This window comes from Xyrauchen texanus, chromosome 11, assembly GCF_025860055.1.
Source record: "Xyrauchen texanus isolate HMW12.3.18 chromosome 11, RBS_HiC_50CHRs, whole genome shotgun sequence".
In the NCBI taxonomy this organism is placed as follows: Eukaryota; Metazoa; Chordata; class Actinopteri; order Cypriniformes; family Catostomidae; genus Xyrauchen; species Xyrauchen texanus.
Genome location: NC_068286.1, coordinates 20,037,982 through 20,058,048, shown reverse-complemented (window position 1 = coordinate 20,058,048; position 20,067 = coordinate 20,037,982). Strand labels below are relative to the sequence as shown.

The 20,067-nt window shown below is 38.1% G+C and overlaps 1 protein-coding gene across 1 annotated transcript in view; it reads left to right on the top strand.

Moving 5' to 3' along the window:
* Positions 1-17,162, top strand: part of LOC127651387 (rho GTPase-activating protein 10-like) — a 136,790-nt gene extending 119,628 nt beyond the window's left edge. The window contains exons 22-23 of the mRNA XM_052137178.1: positions 11,780-11,871; positions 16,058-17,162. Coding sequence (XP_051993138.1) covers positions 11,780-11,871; positions 16,058-16,146 — 181 coding nt within the window. The 3' untranslated portion in view covers positions 16,147-17,162. The remainder of the gene's footprint in view (positions 1-11,779; positions 11,872-16,057) is intronic.
* The last annotated feature ends 2,905 nt before the right edge of the window (positions 17,163-20,067 follow it).

Sequence of the window (20,067 nt, the reverse complement as noted above, 5' to 3'; positions counted from 1 at the left end):
TGATTCAAAATGTCACTTTAATAAAAGCAGTCTGCGCTTTCTTGGTCATACTGTATCTGCACGGGGTATTCACCCAGATGAGGATCATCTTAGTGCAATGCTTCATGCTCCTGTTCCTAAAGATGCACATCAGCTTCGTTCCCTTCTTGGATTGTTGTCATGGTACAATAAATTCATTCCAAATTTCGCTACAGTGGTAGAGCCATTGCGTGCTTGCATCAGACAAGGATCTGAATTCAGCTGGTCAGATGAGGCTCAGAAGAGTTTCAGTACTGTAAAGAAGTTGTTACTTCAAAGCCCCGCTTTGGCATTGTTTGACCCTAACTTGGCCACTGTCGTTTCGACGGATGCATCAGATTATGGACTAGGTGCTGTATTCTCTCAAATTCACGAAAACAACACAGAGCACATTGTTGCATTTGCTTCAAGAACATTGTCGATTGCGGAACGTAAATATTCAACGATTGAAAAGGAAGCTTTAGCATGTGTCTGGGCTGTTGAAAAATGGAGAACTTACCTCTGGGGTCGAAAATTTTTCTACGTACGGATCATCAGGCCTTGACAGTGCTCCTCACCTCCAAAGGCACAGATCGCGCTGGAATGAGGATCGCGCGTTGGGCAGAGCGACTCCTGTGTTTTAATTATGAGGTGAATTATTATCCTGGCTCTTAAAACCAGGTTGCTGATTATCTTTCACGCCTACCCTTACTTGCTTCTGATGAGGATCTCTCTGATACTGAACCAGAGTTTGTTGCATTTTTGTCTTCTGAAATGTCTGCTGTGTCTCCAACTGAATTTGCTTCTGCCTCTGCATCATGTTCAGAAATGACTGCATTACGTGCTCAGATTGATCGTGGATGGCCTTCTTCATCAGCTGCTATGGGGGTGGGGGTGGTTCTACGTCCATATTTTCAAGTACGTCATGAACTTGCTGTGCAAAAGGACTATGTGTTTAGAGGGTCACGTCTTGTTGTTCCTGTTGCATTGCGACGTGTTTTGGTGAATCTGGCCCATGAAGGTCATCAAGGAATAGTGCGGACGAAACAGCGCATTCGTGAACTTTACTGGTGGCCTGGCATTGATTGCTTGGTTAATGAACAGATCAAGAACTGTGAGGTTTGCTTGTCTTCTGATAAGACTACAACTGTTCGTGCTGCCCCTTTACAACCTGTACCTTTTCCATCTATGCCATGGGAAAAAGTGGCTGTTGACATTGTTGGCCCATTTGATACCGCTACTTGGGATTGTCGGTACATTATGACATTGATTGACTATCATAGTAAGTGGCCAGAAGTAGCGTTCACTTCTTCAATCACAAGTAAAAATGTGATCAACTTCTTGACATCAGTCTTCAGCAGATTTGGAAATCCTCATTACATTGTATCTGACAATGGATGTCAGTTCAAGTCAGTGGAGTTTGCAGCATTTCTGAAAGATCGAGACATTCAACACATACGTACATCAGTGTATCATCCAGCTGCAAATGGAGCTATTGAGCGATTCCATCGAGTACTGAAGAGTTCTATTCAATCTGCTATTCTGTCTGGAAAGCCATGGAAATCAACATTAACAGAATTCCTTCAAACTTACCGTGCTACTACCCATTCTGTTACTGGACGGTCTCCTTCTGAGTTACTCTGTGGCAGGAAAATGCGTACTCGTCTTAATGTTCTCCCTCTTCCTGTGACTTGTAAGGATCCTGTTGTGAGTCAGAAAGTGTCATTGTCTCAAAAGAAGATGAAAACATACACAGATCTGAAACGAAGAGCCTGTACTCCTGAGTTTAAATCTGGAGACTGGGTGCATATAAAAGTTCCAGTTCATGTTCCAAAAGGACATCCGAGATTCTCAAAACCTTTGAAAATTGTATATCAACTTGGTCCATGCACTTACCAGTTATCAGATGGAAAAAATTGGCATGCCTCTCATCTTTCTCCAGCTTGTGCACCTATGGAAAATGTTATTGAGAGTGAACTGGTGTCCTTGCCTCTCCAGTCTGTTCCGTCCTCTACTGTGTTGCCCAAAGATGAACTTGTGAACTTGCCTAATCAAATTGCTTCTCCATCTGTTCCTGTAAGGTCTTCATCACGAGTGAAACACCCTCCGCGTTGGCTACATGATTATGTCACTTAGTACAAAAGACATTGATTATCTTGTGCTAAATGAGAAAGTAATTCTAGTTTAATAGGTCTGGTTACAGAATGTAGAATATATTGTTAAATTAATTGAATTGGATGTAAATATGGTATAAGTTTTGCCTATTGCACCAACTATGTATTTTAGGTAGAATTTACAGTTTTGAGTAAAGGGGGAATGTTGTGTTTATGTACTTGTCAGGAGATGGCGCTGTAGTTCACATGATGTTACCTATAAAAGCTGTAGAGTAAGGTTGCACCTGGTGTTTAATTATGTAGCCATGTGGCACTGTTGCATGATTGCTTGTGGGTTGAATAAACCTTGAAGAAGTAAGAAGGTTCTTGTCTTCTTGATTACCAGGATTTAGACATAACAAAATCTTTGCAAATTTATTCAAAATAAAAAACTGAAAAATCACACGTACATAAGTATTAACCGCCTTTGCCATGACACTCAAAATTGAGCTCAGGTGCATCCTGTTTCCACTGATCATCCTTGAGGTGTTTCTACAACTTGATTGGAGTCCACCTGTGGTAAATTCAGTTGATTGGACATGATTTGGAAAGGCACACACCTGTCTATATAAGGTCCCACAGTTAACAGTGCATGTCAGAGCACAAACCAAGCCATGAAGTCCAAGGAATTGTCTGTAGACCCCAGAGACAGAATTGTATCGAGGCACAGATTTGAGGAAGGGTACATAATCATTTCTGCAGCATTGAAGGTCCATCCTCCGTAAATGGAAGAAGTTTGGAACCACCAGGTAGAGATGGGCAGATCGAGGCTTCGTGAAGCAATGAAACAGTCGAAGCAAATGTGCCATTTTGTTTCGAGGCTTCGAATCAATCCGAAACCCGTCTCCACGGTGACACCTAGTGGTCACTTGCAGGTGTTGATCTGAAACAACCTTTACAAAGAGCTAATAAAAAAATGTGTTGGTTTTTTTTTTTTTATTGTATTTTTGTAATATATGAAGCTTGTAACCTGTAGTCTCTTCACATTGCATAATGTGATTTTGGTCATGAAAAATGAATATTAATAAAAATAAATCAAGCCACAATGTCTCCCTTTCTTATAGATTTTTATTCAAAAATATTAATTTCTCTGCTGTTGAAGGACTCAGCCTACTTCTTTTTTACAGATAATTTCTCCAGCCTTTGAAAAAATTCTCTCACAAGGGACACTTGTTGCTGGCATACAAAGATATTTTTTAGCTAGGACATACAAATGAGGAAAGATTACTGCTCTCTCTTTCCAGTAAGTTAGAGGATCATGAGTTCTGGGCAAAAACGCATCGCTGAGGTATTTTTTCACTTCCACTGTGGCATCAGCTGTAGGATTGTGTATCATCTGGGTCTCACGGATACGATTGTCAAAATGTTCCCATAAACTGTCTTGTGTTTCAACTGGTGTTGATGATGGGCCTGATGTTGACATTTGTGGTTCTGAATTAAAAGAAAACGGCAATTAGTAACAAATCATAAACTGACAACACATATGAAGTATAAATTTCATGAATCACATTACATAAGATAACATAGACTGAAACTCACCAGGAGTTGTGTTTGAACGCATCAGTGAAGCACACTCCAGTGTGATGTGCTTTTCAGCATCCAGGGCTTTGGCAGGATTTCCAAAAGCCACATTTTTAAACCTTGGGTCCAGCAGTGTAGCCAGTGCCAAGGCTCTAAAAGTCTCGTACCCTCCACATCTGGAGTGCAGACCTTCTTGTAGATGTGAGCCTATGAGCCAACACAAGAGAAAACCATATTAATTAAAATAATGACAACAATATGAGAGTTATGGCCAATTACACGTATGGTCATAGTGTCCTACCTAATTGTACAGTTGATTCCTGCGTTGCATTTCCTTTTTTCTGTGCAAGCTTGTGCTGCAACATCCTGTACAATGGTATGAGCTTTGAAGCAGACACTCTCTGTTCCTCTGACATCTCTGTTGTTGCTAGTTTGAATGATTGAAGAAGTGTCAATGACTGTTGAATAATGTCATACTCAAGACTTGTCAGGGGAGCAGTATCACTGTTTAAATTGGCAAGTGCAGCAGCCACTGGCTCACGTTGCTCATACAAGCGTTGTAGCATGTCGAATGTGCTGTTCCATCTCGTTTCAACCTCCTGTATCATTTTCAGACTTGGTCTGCCCATCAAGCTCTGCATCTCCACAAGCTTGTCCTTTGCTTTGCAGCTGGATCTGAACAACCCCACTATCTTTCTGGCTTTCTGGCGAATTTCATTGATGACTGGGGTTTGATCCAGGGCCTTTTTCACTATCAAATTCAAATTATGAGCAAAACATGGGACATGGCGAAGGTTGAGTAGCTGGGCACTTAGGATCATGTTGGATGCATTGTCAGTCACCATGCAGTGAACTTTGGAGGTTATTCCCCACTCAGCCATTAGCAAGGCTTTAGCCTCCATGAGATGCTGGGCTGTGTGGGTTTGGTAAAACCTCCTTACACCCAGTAAAACAGTTGCCATTGTTGCCTCTGGTGTTATGTAATGGCATGTTACACCAAGATATCCATCCATATTAATGGAAGACCACATGTCAGCCGTAAGGCTAACAAATTCCGCCTTTTGTAGGTCCTCCATTGTCTTCTCCTTGGTTGTGTTGTACCTTTCGCTGACCATTGTTTTAAGCACCTTCCGGGATGGGAGGACATAGCTTGGATCAAGCTTGTTCACAAAGGCCCTGAAACCCTCATCCTCCACGATGGTGAAGGGCTGCAGATCCTTCACCACCATGTTCAGAAGAGCCTCATCCAATTCCCTCTGTCTGCCTTTTAAAAGAGAAGATAAAACATACTTTCAGACAAATATATTGGAAAAATAGTAGCCTACCGTGAAAGTAGTCTACTGGTTCATTTGGAAACCTTCCTAAACAAAGTTATGTTATGAATATTTATGCTCAGTGTGCAGAGAAAGATAAAGTGCATTATAGAAATACAACAATTACAAAAAACAAAATGATGTCTTGGCTGTAGATTGGGTACTCATATGTAGACATATAAAATGTATATTCACAAAGTATAATATTATATTGACAACATTTGTTTTTAAAGTGATTGGCAGTTGTGATTGGGATGTTAGGCATGTCTTAGTCCATGGCCTTTCTAAACAATGGCCCAACACTTAGTTATTATATTTCACTTATAATTAGCCTATATTTCAAACAATGCATACCTTGCTTAGATGGCCCAGCAGTGTCAGTAGCAGGCCTTGGTACAGGGGGAACACTACCATCCTCTGCACCCTGCAGAATGGCAGGATGAATGCTCCTCAGATGGCGCATCATGGATGATGTATTGTTGCAGTAGGCGAGCTGCCGATCACAATACACACATCTCACTTTATTTGGGGTTTCCAAATGGAAATGCTCCCACACCACAGATGTACGGCATCTCTTCTGTGGAGTCTCCATTTCTATCTATCTATCTATCTATCTATCTATCTATCTATCTATCTATCTATCTATCTATCTATCTATCTATCTATCTATCTATCTATCTATCTATCTATCTATCTATCTATCTATCTATCTATCTATCTATCTATCTATCTATCTATCTATCTATCTATCTATCTATTTTATATGTAGCCTATCTATCTAATAATCTATATGTATCTGTAATATATGTATCTATCTATTAATCTATATATATATATATATATATATATATATATATATTTCTATCAATGCATCTATTCATGTGTCACTATATGTACTCTGTGTGTCTCTAAGTCAATGTGTAAATGTAAATTAAATCCTAAATATAACTAAACAAATCGCACTATAAATGTCACTATATCACCAAAAATCCACTATCTCAAAACCAAACTCCTCTCACAAAAACCCACGATATGAAAATGCGTTGACAAAACTTTTATACTGTGTGATTGTGTGATTTGTTCCCGAACCGACCAATCAATGAAACCCTGATTCGGCGGAGCACTCCACCTGATGAAACACTTAGACGCTTCATTTAGCCGTTGTCACGTGACGTGGGTGTTTTGAATCACGCTTCGGATCAGTGTTTCGAATCATCTTTGCTTCGGGATCTCGCAAAGCTTCGGAATGTCTGTTTCGCGCCAGCCATCCTTACCACCAGGACTCTTCCTAGAGCTGGCCACCTGGCCAAACTGAGCGATCGGGGGAGAAGGACCTTAGTTAGGGAGGTTACAAAGAACCTGATGGTCACTCTGACAGAGCTCCATCGTTTCTCTGTGGAGAGAGGAGAACCTTCCAGAAGAACAACCATCTCTGCAGCACTCCACCAGTCAGGCCTGTATGGTAGAGTGGCCAGACGGAAGCCACTCCTCAGTAAAAGGCACATGACAGCCCGCCTGGAGTTTGCCAAAATGCACCTGAAGGACTCTCAGACCATGAGAAACAAAATTCTCTGGTCTGATGAAACAAAGATTGAACTCTTTGGCCTGAATGGCAAGTGTCATGTCTGGAGGAAACCAGGCACCATACCTTGCCAATACCATCCCTACAGTGAAGTATGGTGGTGGCAGCATCATGCTGTGGGGATGTTTTTCAGTGGCAGGAACTGGGAGACTAGTCAGGATCGAGGGAAAGATGAATGCAGCAATGTACAGAGACATCCTTGATGAAAACCTGCTCCAGAGCGCACTGGACTTCAGACTGGGGCAAAGGTTCATCTTCCAACAGGACAATGATCCTAAGCACACAGCCAAGATAACAAAGGAGTGGCTACGTGACAACTCTTTGAGTGTTATTGAGTGGCCCAGCCAGAGCCCAGACTTGAACCTGATTGAACATCTCTGGAAAGATCTGAAAATGGCTGTGCACCGATGCTCCCATCCAACCTGATGGCGCTTGAGAGGTCCTGCAAAGAAGAATGGGAGAAACTGCCCAAAAATAGGTGTGCTAAGCATGTCGCATCATACTCAAAAAGACTTGAGGCTGCAATTGGTGCCAAAGGTGCCTTTAAAGTATTGTGCAAAGGCTGTGAATACTTATGTACATGTGATTTTTTTGTTTTGTTTTTCAAAAACACTTGTTAACAATAGTTTTTTATACAGTGAATTTCTTTACTGAATTAAACTCAATAAAACATATTTTTTCCTCCTGTTATTCAGTGAATGTTAGAGGTATTTTTAAAAGATAATTTTTTCCTCTTTATTGTTAGTAAACACGTTTATTAATACAACCTTTTTAAGTCGGACACAAGCAGAATAATCGGTTAAGAGCTAATGATGAACCGTTGCAATAATCGCTGAATAGTCGAAGAATCATTCTAATAATCGTTAGATTAATCGATTATCAAAATAACCATTAGTTGCAGCCCTAATAACAAGCTCTAAAACTGCTCCAGTGAGAAATCATTAATATTTATAGTCTGTTTACTGTCTTTGAGTTTTTTTTAACACAAATCACTAATAATTAAGCAAATGCATGAAGACACGGTGTCATTATTGAAGGTTAAATGGTTATATTTATAATTAGTGGTATTGTGACCAACATTAATCTGATTTCAATTGGGATGAGTGACTGATGATGAGATATTGAGAGCACCTTAAGGGTGCATGTCTTTGACAGAGAGCACTCATGTTAAAGAGAGTAAAGCTAAAAGCGCTCATGATTGCTCAAACAGTCTCTATCACTCAACACAATGTATGATTGTCAGAACTCATGTATCATGTTTTTGCAAGTTTATTTGTTGTTTAATCTGTTTTTAAACCTGTTAGCAGCCTCTATATCCTCTTCCTGTTCACTGTGCAACGAGTCTGAATAACTACCACAACGACTAGAAAATGGGCAAATTAATATGCATACACATGTAATTCTCACACATTTTTAAAATAAAAATCTCTAGTACTAATAAGTCCCCTTTCTGCTGGACAGAGTGGATTGAGAGGGAGGCTAATATGCTCTGTGACCTATTTAAGAGTGTAGTGTTGAGATCCTTTAAAAATATGGTAAAACATTTTGTGATTCCCAGATCTCAGTTCTTTAGGTATTTACAGCTGTGCCACCTGCTCTGTGCTATTTTTGGGGGTAGCCCCCTAAAGCGGCTTTCTGGGAGTGGTGATTACTACTTTTGGAATAGGTCATGAGATTTTATTTATTTTTTATTGTTTTAGTGTGCGTGCGTGCGTGCGTGCGTTTGCGTGCGTGCGTGCGTGCGTGAGACCACAGGGATGTTTGTTGAGTGTTGTGGATTATGAGTGGGAAGGTTAATAGTGGGGGTTAAATGTTGATTCTGTGAATATATGTTATGCTTTTCTTTGTCAATTTTGTGAATCAATAAAAAAATGTAATCAGAGAAGCAATTAATAAGTAACCGCTTTGTAAAGCCAGTACTTTTTAGTATGAATTATTGGCTTAATATTGGTTAATAAACTTGATATATGATGGATCTCAGAAATTGAGCATTAACTACAAGAGTGTCTCTACAGAAATAGGGTATCTATAAGTTAAATTATGGCTTAGATCATCTTCCTAAGCATTCAGATAATTATTATTCATATATAAGCCTTATTCATGCTTAACTAGTACATTACTGTGAAACCATAAAATAACGTGTTACCCAATTAATTAATAATAATAGTAATAATAATTTGTAACTTAACACTTGCCTCTCAGACAGTGACTAAACTCACTAAACCCATAACTAGAACATAGAATAAACTACTTTAAATTATATCAAATTTTACAGACACATGGAGTGAAAAACTGAGGATTTGAACAGACGTTTTCCCTGTACTTTTAAATATAAGATGTTTTAAATATTTGATTTTACTGAAACCGATAAATAAGGTGGTGGAGAAGACCAATAACCGGATAATTAGCCGATAGTTTTTTAAAATCGTTTTATAGAATAGTTTTTTTTTAAATATCTTAGTCTTTACTGTGACAGGCACAGACATGAAGACTAAAAGATTAAAAAAATTAATAAAGTACCAAATGCAGTTTATTGTGCAACCAAAATCCTAATAATGACAAAAAATAAATAAACAAAATAAATATATATATATATTTATATATATATTATTTGGTGTATAATGCTGGACTTTTAACTATAAATAAGTCTTGTGGAGACTTGTAAATTATGGAGACTTGTCTCTGTTACAATGCTCTATATGTAAATATTTACCTTATTATGCTTTTTTTAGCCTATATATTCACCAGATGAAGGGTTTTGTGTATGTGTATTTAACCAGGTGAGATCTTATGAGAAATAGTTTTTTTTTTTGTATCCAAAATATAGGAAGTTGGAGTCGCGATGTGCTGACAGGCTTTTCTTTACATTCTCTTGCTTCAATTAAAAACGATAATAAAATATAACCAAGAGCCGATAGTTCCGAAATGCAACTGATTATTTGGTAGAACTGATACTGTATATTGGCCTACCTCAAATTTTTGTCACTCTGACATTTTTGCTTTAAACCCTTTTGCATCAACTTTCCACCCTATACAATAACAGATGCCCAATGCCAGTTTATTTATTTTAGTTTAAAGTACCATAATGCTGTTCTGTTTAAAAGCTGTTCTCAGAAAAGGAGGTGACTTTCAAGAAACATATTTTTCTTTCTTTCATTCCAATTCAGAGAGTGCATTTTCATCATAACTCCTGCATTGTAAACTTTCTGGAGTCTGGGCTTCCGTCTGGGTCATGTACGGACTTCTAGATGTGTTGTTGTCCTGAGGCAATATATAAAACATTAATTAGGCTGACAGGTGTTGAATGGTATTAAAGGGTTAGTTCATCCCAAAATTTAATTCTGTCGTCATTTAGTTACCCTCATGTCATTCCAAAACCATATGACTTTCTTCCATGGAACACAAGTGGAGACATTTTGAAGAATGTTCACTCTGCTATTTTATTCATACAATGAAATTGAACAGGGACTGAGGATGTCGATCAATAACAGTTTGCCTAACATCTACTTTTGTATTCCACCTCATACAGAAAAGTCATACATTTTTTAAACAACATGAGGGTGAGTATATGAGGACAGAATTTTCATTTTTGCTTGAACTAGACCTTTAAGTACTGGTGAAGAGAAGTTTAGAGTACTGATTTATGGCATTATTGCTGTATCCTCAGTTCTGGGCTTTGGTATTTGGAGGACGTGTGTGGAATGGGATATGTGCCATTGGGACTTGAACTTGAATTTTAGGACTAGAATTTAAACATGTTTACTTGAACTTGAATTTGCAGTTTTTTAACTTGAATTACATTGAATTTTAAATTCAAATGTGCGTGGCACAAAGTCAGATCTTTAAATTTAGATTACATTTTTTAATACACTGATTCAGGTTATATATTCAGATTTGGGTAAATTTGACAGAGATCTGGGGTACTCCGAAAGAGCAATCGAGCCTATACGTAATCAAACTCCTTGACTAATCACAATGTAGCTTACAGTTCACACAGATATAGTCGGCAACGCATCATACTCTGGGGGCATGGTTTAGCATTGGGAAAATCGATTCTCTGTTACCATAGTTACTCATTCATTACAATGCGAAAAACAGGTAGAAATATCCGATAGGTTTGGCTGTTTTAACAATGAAACCCATGACGAAAAACTGTTGTATAGCGTTTTTACACAGACAAAGCCAATCATTTCAAAATAGCATTAATTTGTGGATAAAACACGTTAATAATCATATAAAAAAATAAAAAAGTGTTAATAAATAAAGCAAATATCAAAGCAGTTAAAATGTTTTAGATACCAATAGAATAACAAAATATTAAAGTGTAAATCGTAAATGTAAACTTCTGCCTGAGACTGCTGAACTCTATGGCTCTGCAGATCAACAGATTGCAGCCGCAGTGGTCTTCTTTTTGCTTCTATATTTGTCAGTTGGAAGGTGATAAATCAGTTCCGGGTCTGAAGTGCATAAAACTTACAGCTCTTTGTCACATTTTTCGTTGTTAACATCAAGATATAGATCAAGATCAGATATATCTCCCCGTTTTTCTTATTATAATGAATGAGTAACTATGGTAATGGAGAATAGATTTTCCCAATGCTAAACCACGCCCCCAGAGTATGACAAGTTGCCGACTGTATCTATGTGAACTGTAAGCTATGTTGTGATTAGTCAAGGAGGAGTTTGATTACATACAGACTCATTTGCTCTTTCTGAGTACAGTCTTTGTCTTTGTCAAATTTAACCAAATCTGAATAAAAAAACCTGAATCAGTGTATTAAAAAATTTAATCTGAATTTAATGATCTGAATTTGTGCCACATACATTTGAATTTCAAGTTGAATGTCATTTTAATTTCAAGTAAACATGTTCAAATTCAAGCCTAAAATTCAAGTTCAAGTCCTACCGGTACATATTTCATTCCATAGACATACATGCTTCAGATCCATTCCTGGAAAATTCCTTTTAGGAATACACAAAACCTGCTTGAGAGTTCTTTGCTTTATTGAATTGTGTCTGCTCTTTGATTATCTTCCTGCTCTACTCCTTTAAAGCTCAGCTTGGGGATTTATGCGGACAGGCGTTAACCGCGAAGACTGCTTTCATTGATAACTTCAGCGAAGTCCACTTTACAGCTAGATGGAAAGTGGTGTCCTAATCCCCACCCTTCCGAACAGCGAAAGTCCCACTAACTGATTGCCTCCATTTTTCAGTGTCACCCACATGAAAGCAAAGGCTGTGTACCCCTGTGAGGCTGAACACGATTCCGAACTCTCTTTTCAAGTTGGGGCAATCTTCCACAACGGTAAGTGTTAACGTTATCACTGCCACGGGCACTCACTCGAATCTGCAGACATATTGGATTTGGTGGGTACGACAAGCACAGAAAAAAAAGGAACATTTTTTTTATCTCATATCAGCAAGCGTGGAAGAGGGGAAGTGGGGCAAGGGGTGTAACATCCCCTAAAATCAATCCACAGAGGACAATACAGAGCTAGAATCACACTTTAAGTAAATAAGAGCCTAAATGACTATCAGCACTATTGTTTTCTGAAGCCAATATAATGATAGCTTCAGCTGAAGACTTTCTAATTTTCACTTAGATTTTTAACTTTGAGGGAATTAAAATAATATTTTAGTTTATTGGCAGATTTTGTCAATAACATTTTATTATTGTATGTGGGTAAATGTCTAAAACTTGCAACATGATTGTCAAAAGGTCCAGTAGAAATAACAAATTAATTAATGAAAACCTGTATAATATAATGAATGTCTATAGAATTCTATTCAATTATCTGAAGTAAAGAAAACACACAAAATTATTCTAGCTAACACAGAAACCATGAAAAACCTCTGTTATAGGGTCAATCACATCATTCAAGTTTGTAGTAAGGTGCAAATCAGTTTCATAGTATGCAAACCACTCCTTAGAAACGAATTATATATATATATATATATATAAATATATTATATAATATATTATTTATTATATTATTTATTATATTATACAATTAAATCAAAGCATGTTAAATCAAAGCAGAGCAATAATAGGGTGAAAACAATACTTTCAAATTTTACGTTGCTTTTTACAAAACAGACTAACATACATTTGGTGGCTAAGAGTTTAACAATATGAGAATGAAAATCTGATGTACTTTTAGATTCTGTGCTCTAGAAAAGTTCCATCACATTTGTATAATAATTTCTTATTATTGTATATGCAGCATTAATTTCATCAACAAAATCAAACGAAATCACTGAGGAAAACATTGCTTGACGAATGCTTTTTTTTAGTTAATCATTGTTAAAGAATACAAGATGAAAATAATGCATCATGATGACATGATTACTGTTGATGAAAATATGACGAGATAAAAATTATTCTGCAGATATTACAAGTGCTGGAAATAAACAAAGAAGAAACATCTAGAGAAACATCTGTTTATAGAAGAAGATATCAAATATAGTCAAATATCCAATAATTCAGTATGATGGATATTTCCCCACTTTAGCTGCATGAGTTCGAAATTAACCAATTTAAAATGGGATCATTACCTCTCTCAAACGCATCCCTTTTATTCAAGAGATTAATCACTATATCCAGTATGTGATCTCACAACTTACATCTGCACAGACAATGAAGCCAGTTAACAGGTTAACTTGAACAGACAATGTGTAACTTGCATTTTGAATACGCTGTATCCGTTCAAAACATGCTACAAGCAAAACAATATCCTAAAATGGTTAAATACAGAAACTTGATGTCTCTAAATCATGAAGAGTTCAGAATACAGTTGGCTAATTTCTAAACAGAAGCTAATACTTAGGTAATTTCATTATATGCTATTATTTCTGCAGCTCAGTTTTTCACAAGAAGGAGAGTTGTACAGTATTTTGTAGGTAGTCTCTCTTTATATGCATGTTTAAATTGAGAAAATGTTTATTATTATTTTTTATATCCTTTTTTTTTTTTTTTTTTTTTTGCACTATATCATCAACTAAAAGTTATTATTTTCGTAAACTGACTAAAATGTATGAATATGACATGAACAACTATTTACTAATTTTAAAGGACATTCTCGTCAAAAACAATCTGACTAAAATGAAAACAAAATGTACACTGTATATTTGTTTTTATATTTGCAATTTTCTGAAGTCATAATTTTCCTTTGTTGCTTGTGCTTGTGGATTTACTTTATTTTCTTTGTTTCACCTGGAAGTTATTCACTTTGCATCATTCACAAGGTCTTGCATTTCATTTATTAAAATGATAAAATGTGCTCCGTACCAATGCAAAATATACAGTTGATGTCAGAAGTTTACATACACCTTAGCCAAATACATTTAAACTCAGTTTTTCACAATTCCTGAAATGTAATCCTAGAAAACATTCCCTGTCTTAGGTCAGAATTTGAAATGTCAGAATTTGAAATGTCAGAATAATAGTAGAGAGAATGATTTATTTCAGCTTTTATTTCTTTCATCACATTCCCAGTGGGTCAGAAGTTTAAATACACTTTGTTAGTATTTGGTAGCATTGCCTTTAAATTGTTTGTACTTGGGTCAAAAGTTTTGGGTAGCCTTCCACAATCTTCTCACAATAAGTTGCTGGAATTTTGGCCCATTCCTCTAGACCAAACTGGTGTAACAGAGTCAGGTTTGTTGGCCTCCTTGCTCGCACACGTTTTTTCAGTTCTGCCCACAAGGTTTCAGTTTGAGGTCAGGGCTTTGTGATGGCCACTCCAATACCTTGACTTTGTTGTCCTTTAGCCATTTTGATACAACTTTGGAGGAATGCTTGCGGTCATTGTCCATTTGGAAGACCCATTTGCGACCGAGCTTTAACTTCATGGCTGATGTCTTGAGACGTTGCTTCAATATATCCATTTAATTTTCCTTCCTTATATTGCCATCAATTTTGTGAAGTGCACCAGTCCCTCATGCAGCAAAGTACCCCCACAACATGATGCTGCCTCTCCCATGCTTCACGGTTGGGATGGTGTTCTTCGGCTTGCAAGAACAACCCTTTTTCCTCCAAACATAATGATGGTCATTATGGCTCAGTTCAATTTTCGTTTCATCCGACCAGAGGAAATTTCTACAAAAAGTAAGATCTTCGTCCCCATTTGCACTTGCAAACTGTAGTCTGGCTTTTTTATGGCAGTTTTGGAGCAGTGGCTTCTTCCTTGCTGAGCAGCCTTTCAGGTTATGTTGATATAGGACTTGTTTTACTGTGGATATAGATACTTGTCTACCTGTTTCCTCCAGCATCTTCACAAGGTCCTTTGCTGTTGTTCTAGGATTGTTTTGCACTTTTCGCACCAAACGACGCTCATCTCTAAGAGAAAGAATGTGTCTACTTCCTGAGCGGCATGATGGCTGCATGGTCTCATGGTATTTATACTTGGATAATATTGTTTGTACATATGAACGTGGCATTTGGAAATTGCTCCCAAGGATGAACTTGTGGAGCCCCAAGAAATGTCTGATTTCTTTTGATTTTCCCATGTCAAGCAAAGAGGCACTGAGTTTAAGGTAGGCGTTAAAATACATCCAGAGGTGCACCTCCAATTCAGTACACCTCCTATAAGAAGCTAATTGTCTAAAGCCTTGACATAATTTTCTGGAGTTTTCCAAGCTGTTAAAGGCAGTTAACTTTGTGTATGTAAACTTCTGACCCACTGGAATTGTGATATAGTCAAAAAAGTGAAAAAATCTGTCTGTAAACAATTGTTGGAAGAAATACTTGTCATGCACAAAGTAGAAATCTGTGGAGTGGTTAAAAAATGAGTTATATTGACTTCAACTGTGTATATATATATAAAATATTATTATTATTATTATTATTATTATTATTTTTTTTTTTTTTTTTTTTAATGCAAGCCTGTACATATTGCAGATCGTTGGTTCAGTACTTTTTTGGCACTCCTGGCTTCTGTCTACATCATCATGCACTTCAGTTTGAACATCTTCAGTATGCAGTGATAATTAACATTCACACATTTTAGTATCCTATGTATAGATATAGACTCTTAACATGATTCCTGGGTGCTTCAGTTACTTTGCTTCAGATCCTTTCTGCTCTTACCAAAAAAAAAATTAACATAAAAAACACCAAAATAAAACTAACATAAAAAACACCTTAGATCATTTCTTTCTGCTATGGCTCAGAATCGTCTTAACATTAGTTGTCTCTTGCCAACTTTTGGTGTAATTTACAATTCATCAGCTATGCTAACATTACTGCCCTGCAAATGGAAGCAGTAACTACACATTTTGGGCAATCAAAACACTTTAAAGCCATTTATCTCAGTTTTTAGTGTTGGCATAGTTACTGTGTTTTAGCTTTGCTGGGCTACTGATACTGGTATAAGAACTTTTTTTTTTTTTTTATCTGATGACGAGTTCTTGCTTGTCTGACATGTGGTGTGACAGAAGAGCTGCAGTAAGAGTTTTACATTCATGTTTGTGTTCGTGGTTGTGCTCTGCAGTGACTCTCTCCAGGGAGCCCGGATGGCTGGAGGGGGTGCTGGAGGGAAAGCGAGGACTCATCCCTGAAAACTATGTGGAAATATTGTAACTCAGTAAATCCTTACACTGCTCTTTATATACATGGTATCCATGGTGTTGGCTGTTTTACTATCGTACTGCTCATCACTCCTTTAGCCCTCTGCATGGAGTATATACACTGTATCTTAAACACAGATGTTGCTCGCACAGGTGTTCATTTAAAATGTTAGCTAGGATTTGTTATATACATATAAAAAGACTGCACTTTTAGTCCCACAAAAGATTACTTAGAATTTGGTAATGCAAATATAGTTTTGCATGGGGAGATTAAATGTCATTGTGACTGTTGACTTGTTTTAAATTGCATGTGTCATGATTTTAGAAGAATAATTTTGATTTTCTCAGTGCACACAATATCGTTTTATTTCATATTATCAAGTTGATCTTAAAATGCATTTAATTGGGCATGTAATGATGTATAATTTCGAAATATCAGGATAATATTGAGCACAATATTATTACAGTACAGTAACCATTATCACTTTGAGATAATCAGTTTTCATGGTTGGTTGGAACACCGGAGCGCTTACTAGACACAACCTTAGTGCTTATCTCTTATTAAAATTGACATGTGATCAGTTAACCTTTATCCCAAAGTTATTTTGCATGGCATGTGTGACGCTGTTCAAGAACTCAAACAGAGCAATTTCTTTATTCGTATTCCGCACAAAAGTGTTCAAGTTTTTATGTTAAAGAAACAACTACCCTTGCGATGACTTCAAATGAAATATTGACAAGTCTAACATCTGTGTTGTGTATACATAATAATTTCCTTCCCAAGACACTTGAATGCCAAGCACTTGTGTCCTCTTAAGTGGTTAAAAGTTTTAAAGTTTGCCTCATGCTTTTTGCCAAGGCTTAAACTGTGTTAAATGAGAACAAAAGCTTTTGTTCCAAAAGTCTGTGTTTTTGACAGTGTAACTGCCATAATTTAAGAATTTAAAACCTTTTTAAAGATCTTGCCATCATTGTAATTTTTTAATGTTGGACCTCCTGTTGATCGATGTTAAATAAATAAAGCTGTTCATTCTCATATCTTGCTTTGTTTCTATTGATATGTCAAAATGAGTGTCTATAAATAAGGGAAGCCAGACAATGCAGGTCTCTGTGCAGGGCTTGACATGTGCTTGTCCTTTGAACAAGTAAACTGGTCATTCACTTGTCCGAGTAAAAACGTTACTTGTGAACTGTTACGAAATGTGGTGTAAATATAATGACTGATATTTTATAATTATTATTATATTAATACTAATATAATATTCACATCAATATTCTTATTCAGTCACTTGTTTCCCAGCAAGATGTGATACAGTCATGTAACAACTTACATGCACATTGTTGTTCTTACTTCAATAACATTCTGCCTAACATCTCATTTTGTGGTCCATGGATGAGAGTGAATGTCATATGTGTTTTCGATACATTAGGTGAGTAAGTTATGACAGTATTTCAACTATTCCCTTTAAGAGTTCAAGTCAATGATCACCAGAATAAAGTTGACAAAATGCACTGAATGTTAACAGAAGAAATCCTGAGAGAGGGGACATTGCTGCTAAATCAGTTGTGATGTTTATTAGAAAAATAAATAAGTGTGTGTGTGTATGTATGTATGTATGTATGTATGTATGTATGTATGTATGTATGTATGTATGTATATATATATATATATATATATATATATATATATATATATATATATATATATATATATATATATATATATATATATATATATACATACATACACAGTATCTCACAAAAGTGAGTACACCCCTCACATTTTTGTAAATATTTGATTATATCTTTTCTTGTGACAACACTGAAGAAATGACACTTTGCTGCAATGTAAAGTAGTGAATGTACAGCTTGTATAACAGTGTAGCAGTGCAGTTGAGGCAGAGCTGACTGCTACCAACCATGTCCATAGGTGGCGGATAATGGACATCCCTTCAGATATGAAGGCAAGCTATGAAATAAGCTGGGGGCTCAGTGCGGTGGTCCCCAGTCGAATAAGTAGCCGTGGACCAACAGCGGAGGTCTATCAGGTATGGAGAGACTAGATGAGTGGCATCACTAGATCCGCTGCAAAAACTCCATTTATGCCAATGATACTCCTCGACATGGCAAGTGCAGTCCGCCATCAACTAAGACTGCTGCCTCCACTGCTCTGTCGGTCGTCTTCCGTGAGCATTTCGTCTCCTCAAGACAAGGCCGCGTTGGGGACACGCGAGAGGCAGGCTCAACAGACAGACCTGGTAGCCCCCTGCAATTCCACCGTCCATCCGGTTGTCTAGAGTTCATCTCCTGCCACTGGAAACTGGATTCTGGAGTGAAGCTGTGGAGATAGGGTCTGCGCATCCCTCTCTTCACATTAAATCCACTCTTTGCGTATGCTGTCATTTCACCGTACAAGTCCTTCGGCGACAGGGTAAATGTGACGGAGGCAGGTCTTGGATCAGACTGGCAGCCTCTAGCCTGAGCCCTGCACGGAGGCGGCACAAGCGTGATGGTCGTTGTGTGGAGGGGTTGGAACAGCGTCCACCTTCGGCAGCTTCTTGTGTGACTGAGCAGCCCTCTTAAGGGTTCGCACTGCTCACCCCCTGCCGGGGGGAGGGTCTAGAAAAGGTGACCCAAACACTGCCTGTTCCCTACACTCCTGGGCGGCCCACTGCTGTCACCAAGGCATCCCATTACGCGGTCAAAAATATAAATATTAGTCTAAACTATTAATCTTGGCTACATGGAATGTACGCACACTTCTTGATGTGCAGAATGGAACTGACAGACCCCGCAGATGCACTGCCCTGGTTGCGAGCGAGCTTAACAAATACAACATTGACATTGCAGCTTTGAGTGAGACCCGGAGAGGAGAGGACTCGCTAATAGAAGTCGGGCAAGGATACACCTTCTTCTGGAAGGGTCTTCCAGGGTCTTCTGGAAGGGTCTTCTAGAAGATACCCGCCGTCTACATGGAGTAGGTTTTGCTATCAAAAGCAGACTGTTCCAGAACATTCCAGAATCTCCTGTGGGAATCAGTGAGCGGCTAATGACTTGGCGCATTCCTCTTGCGAAGGGTCACTATGCAACCTTGCTAAGTGCTTATGCACCAACTCTGGATGCTGAAGAAAGCATCAAAGACGCTTCTTGACACAGCTCTCCTCAAAGTTCCTCACAATGATAAACTTGTGATTCTGGGAGACTTCAATGCCAGAGTAGGCACCAACAACATGCTCTGGTCTGGGGTAATTGGGAAACATGGATTAGGCAACATAAACAGGAATGGCCTGCGACTCCTTTCCCTCTGCTCTGAGCACAAACTGGGCATAACCAACACAACTTTCCAAATGAAAAACAAATACAAAGCATCATGGATGCACCCCAGATCCAAACATTGGCACCTACTCGACTACATTATAACCCGGCAACAAGATCTACATGAAATCTCCATCACCCGAGCAATGCGTGGTGCGGAGTGCTGGACAGATCATCGGCTGATCAGATCCAAGATACACCTAAAGGTCCGACCCCAACACACTAGGCACCAACCCTCAAGACGGCTCAACTCTCGAGCCCTAAAATCCCCTGACATCACTGCATCGTACCGTCGCTTCTTGGCTAATAACCTTTCCTCCACTTTCATTCATCCCCTACACAATACAGCGGAAAGCGTATGGGCTAACCTTAGCTCAGCTATACAACAAGCTGCTACTGACACAATTGGTTTCACTTCCAAACGTCACCAGGACTGTTTTGACGACAGCTGCCCCGAAATACTGAACCTTCTGGAGGAGAAGCGTAAAGCCTTCACTGCTCACCTCTCCAATCCACAATCTCCCTCTCTGCGCTCACACTGGAGCAATATCCATGCTGAGGTGCAATGCCGGCTTCGCATAATGGAGAATGACTGGTGGCTTAGGAAAGCCCATGAAAT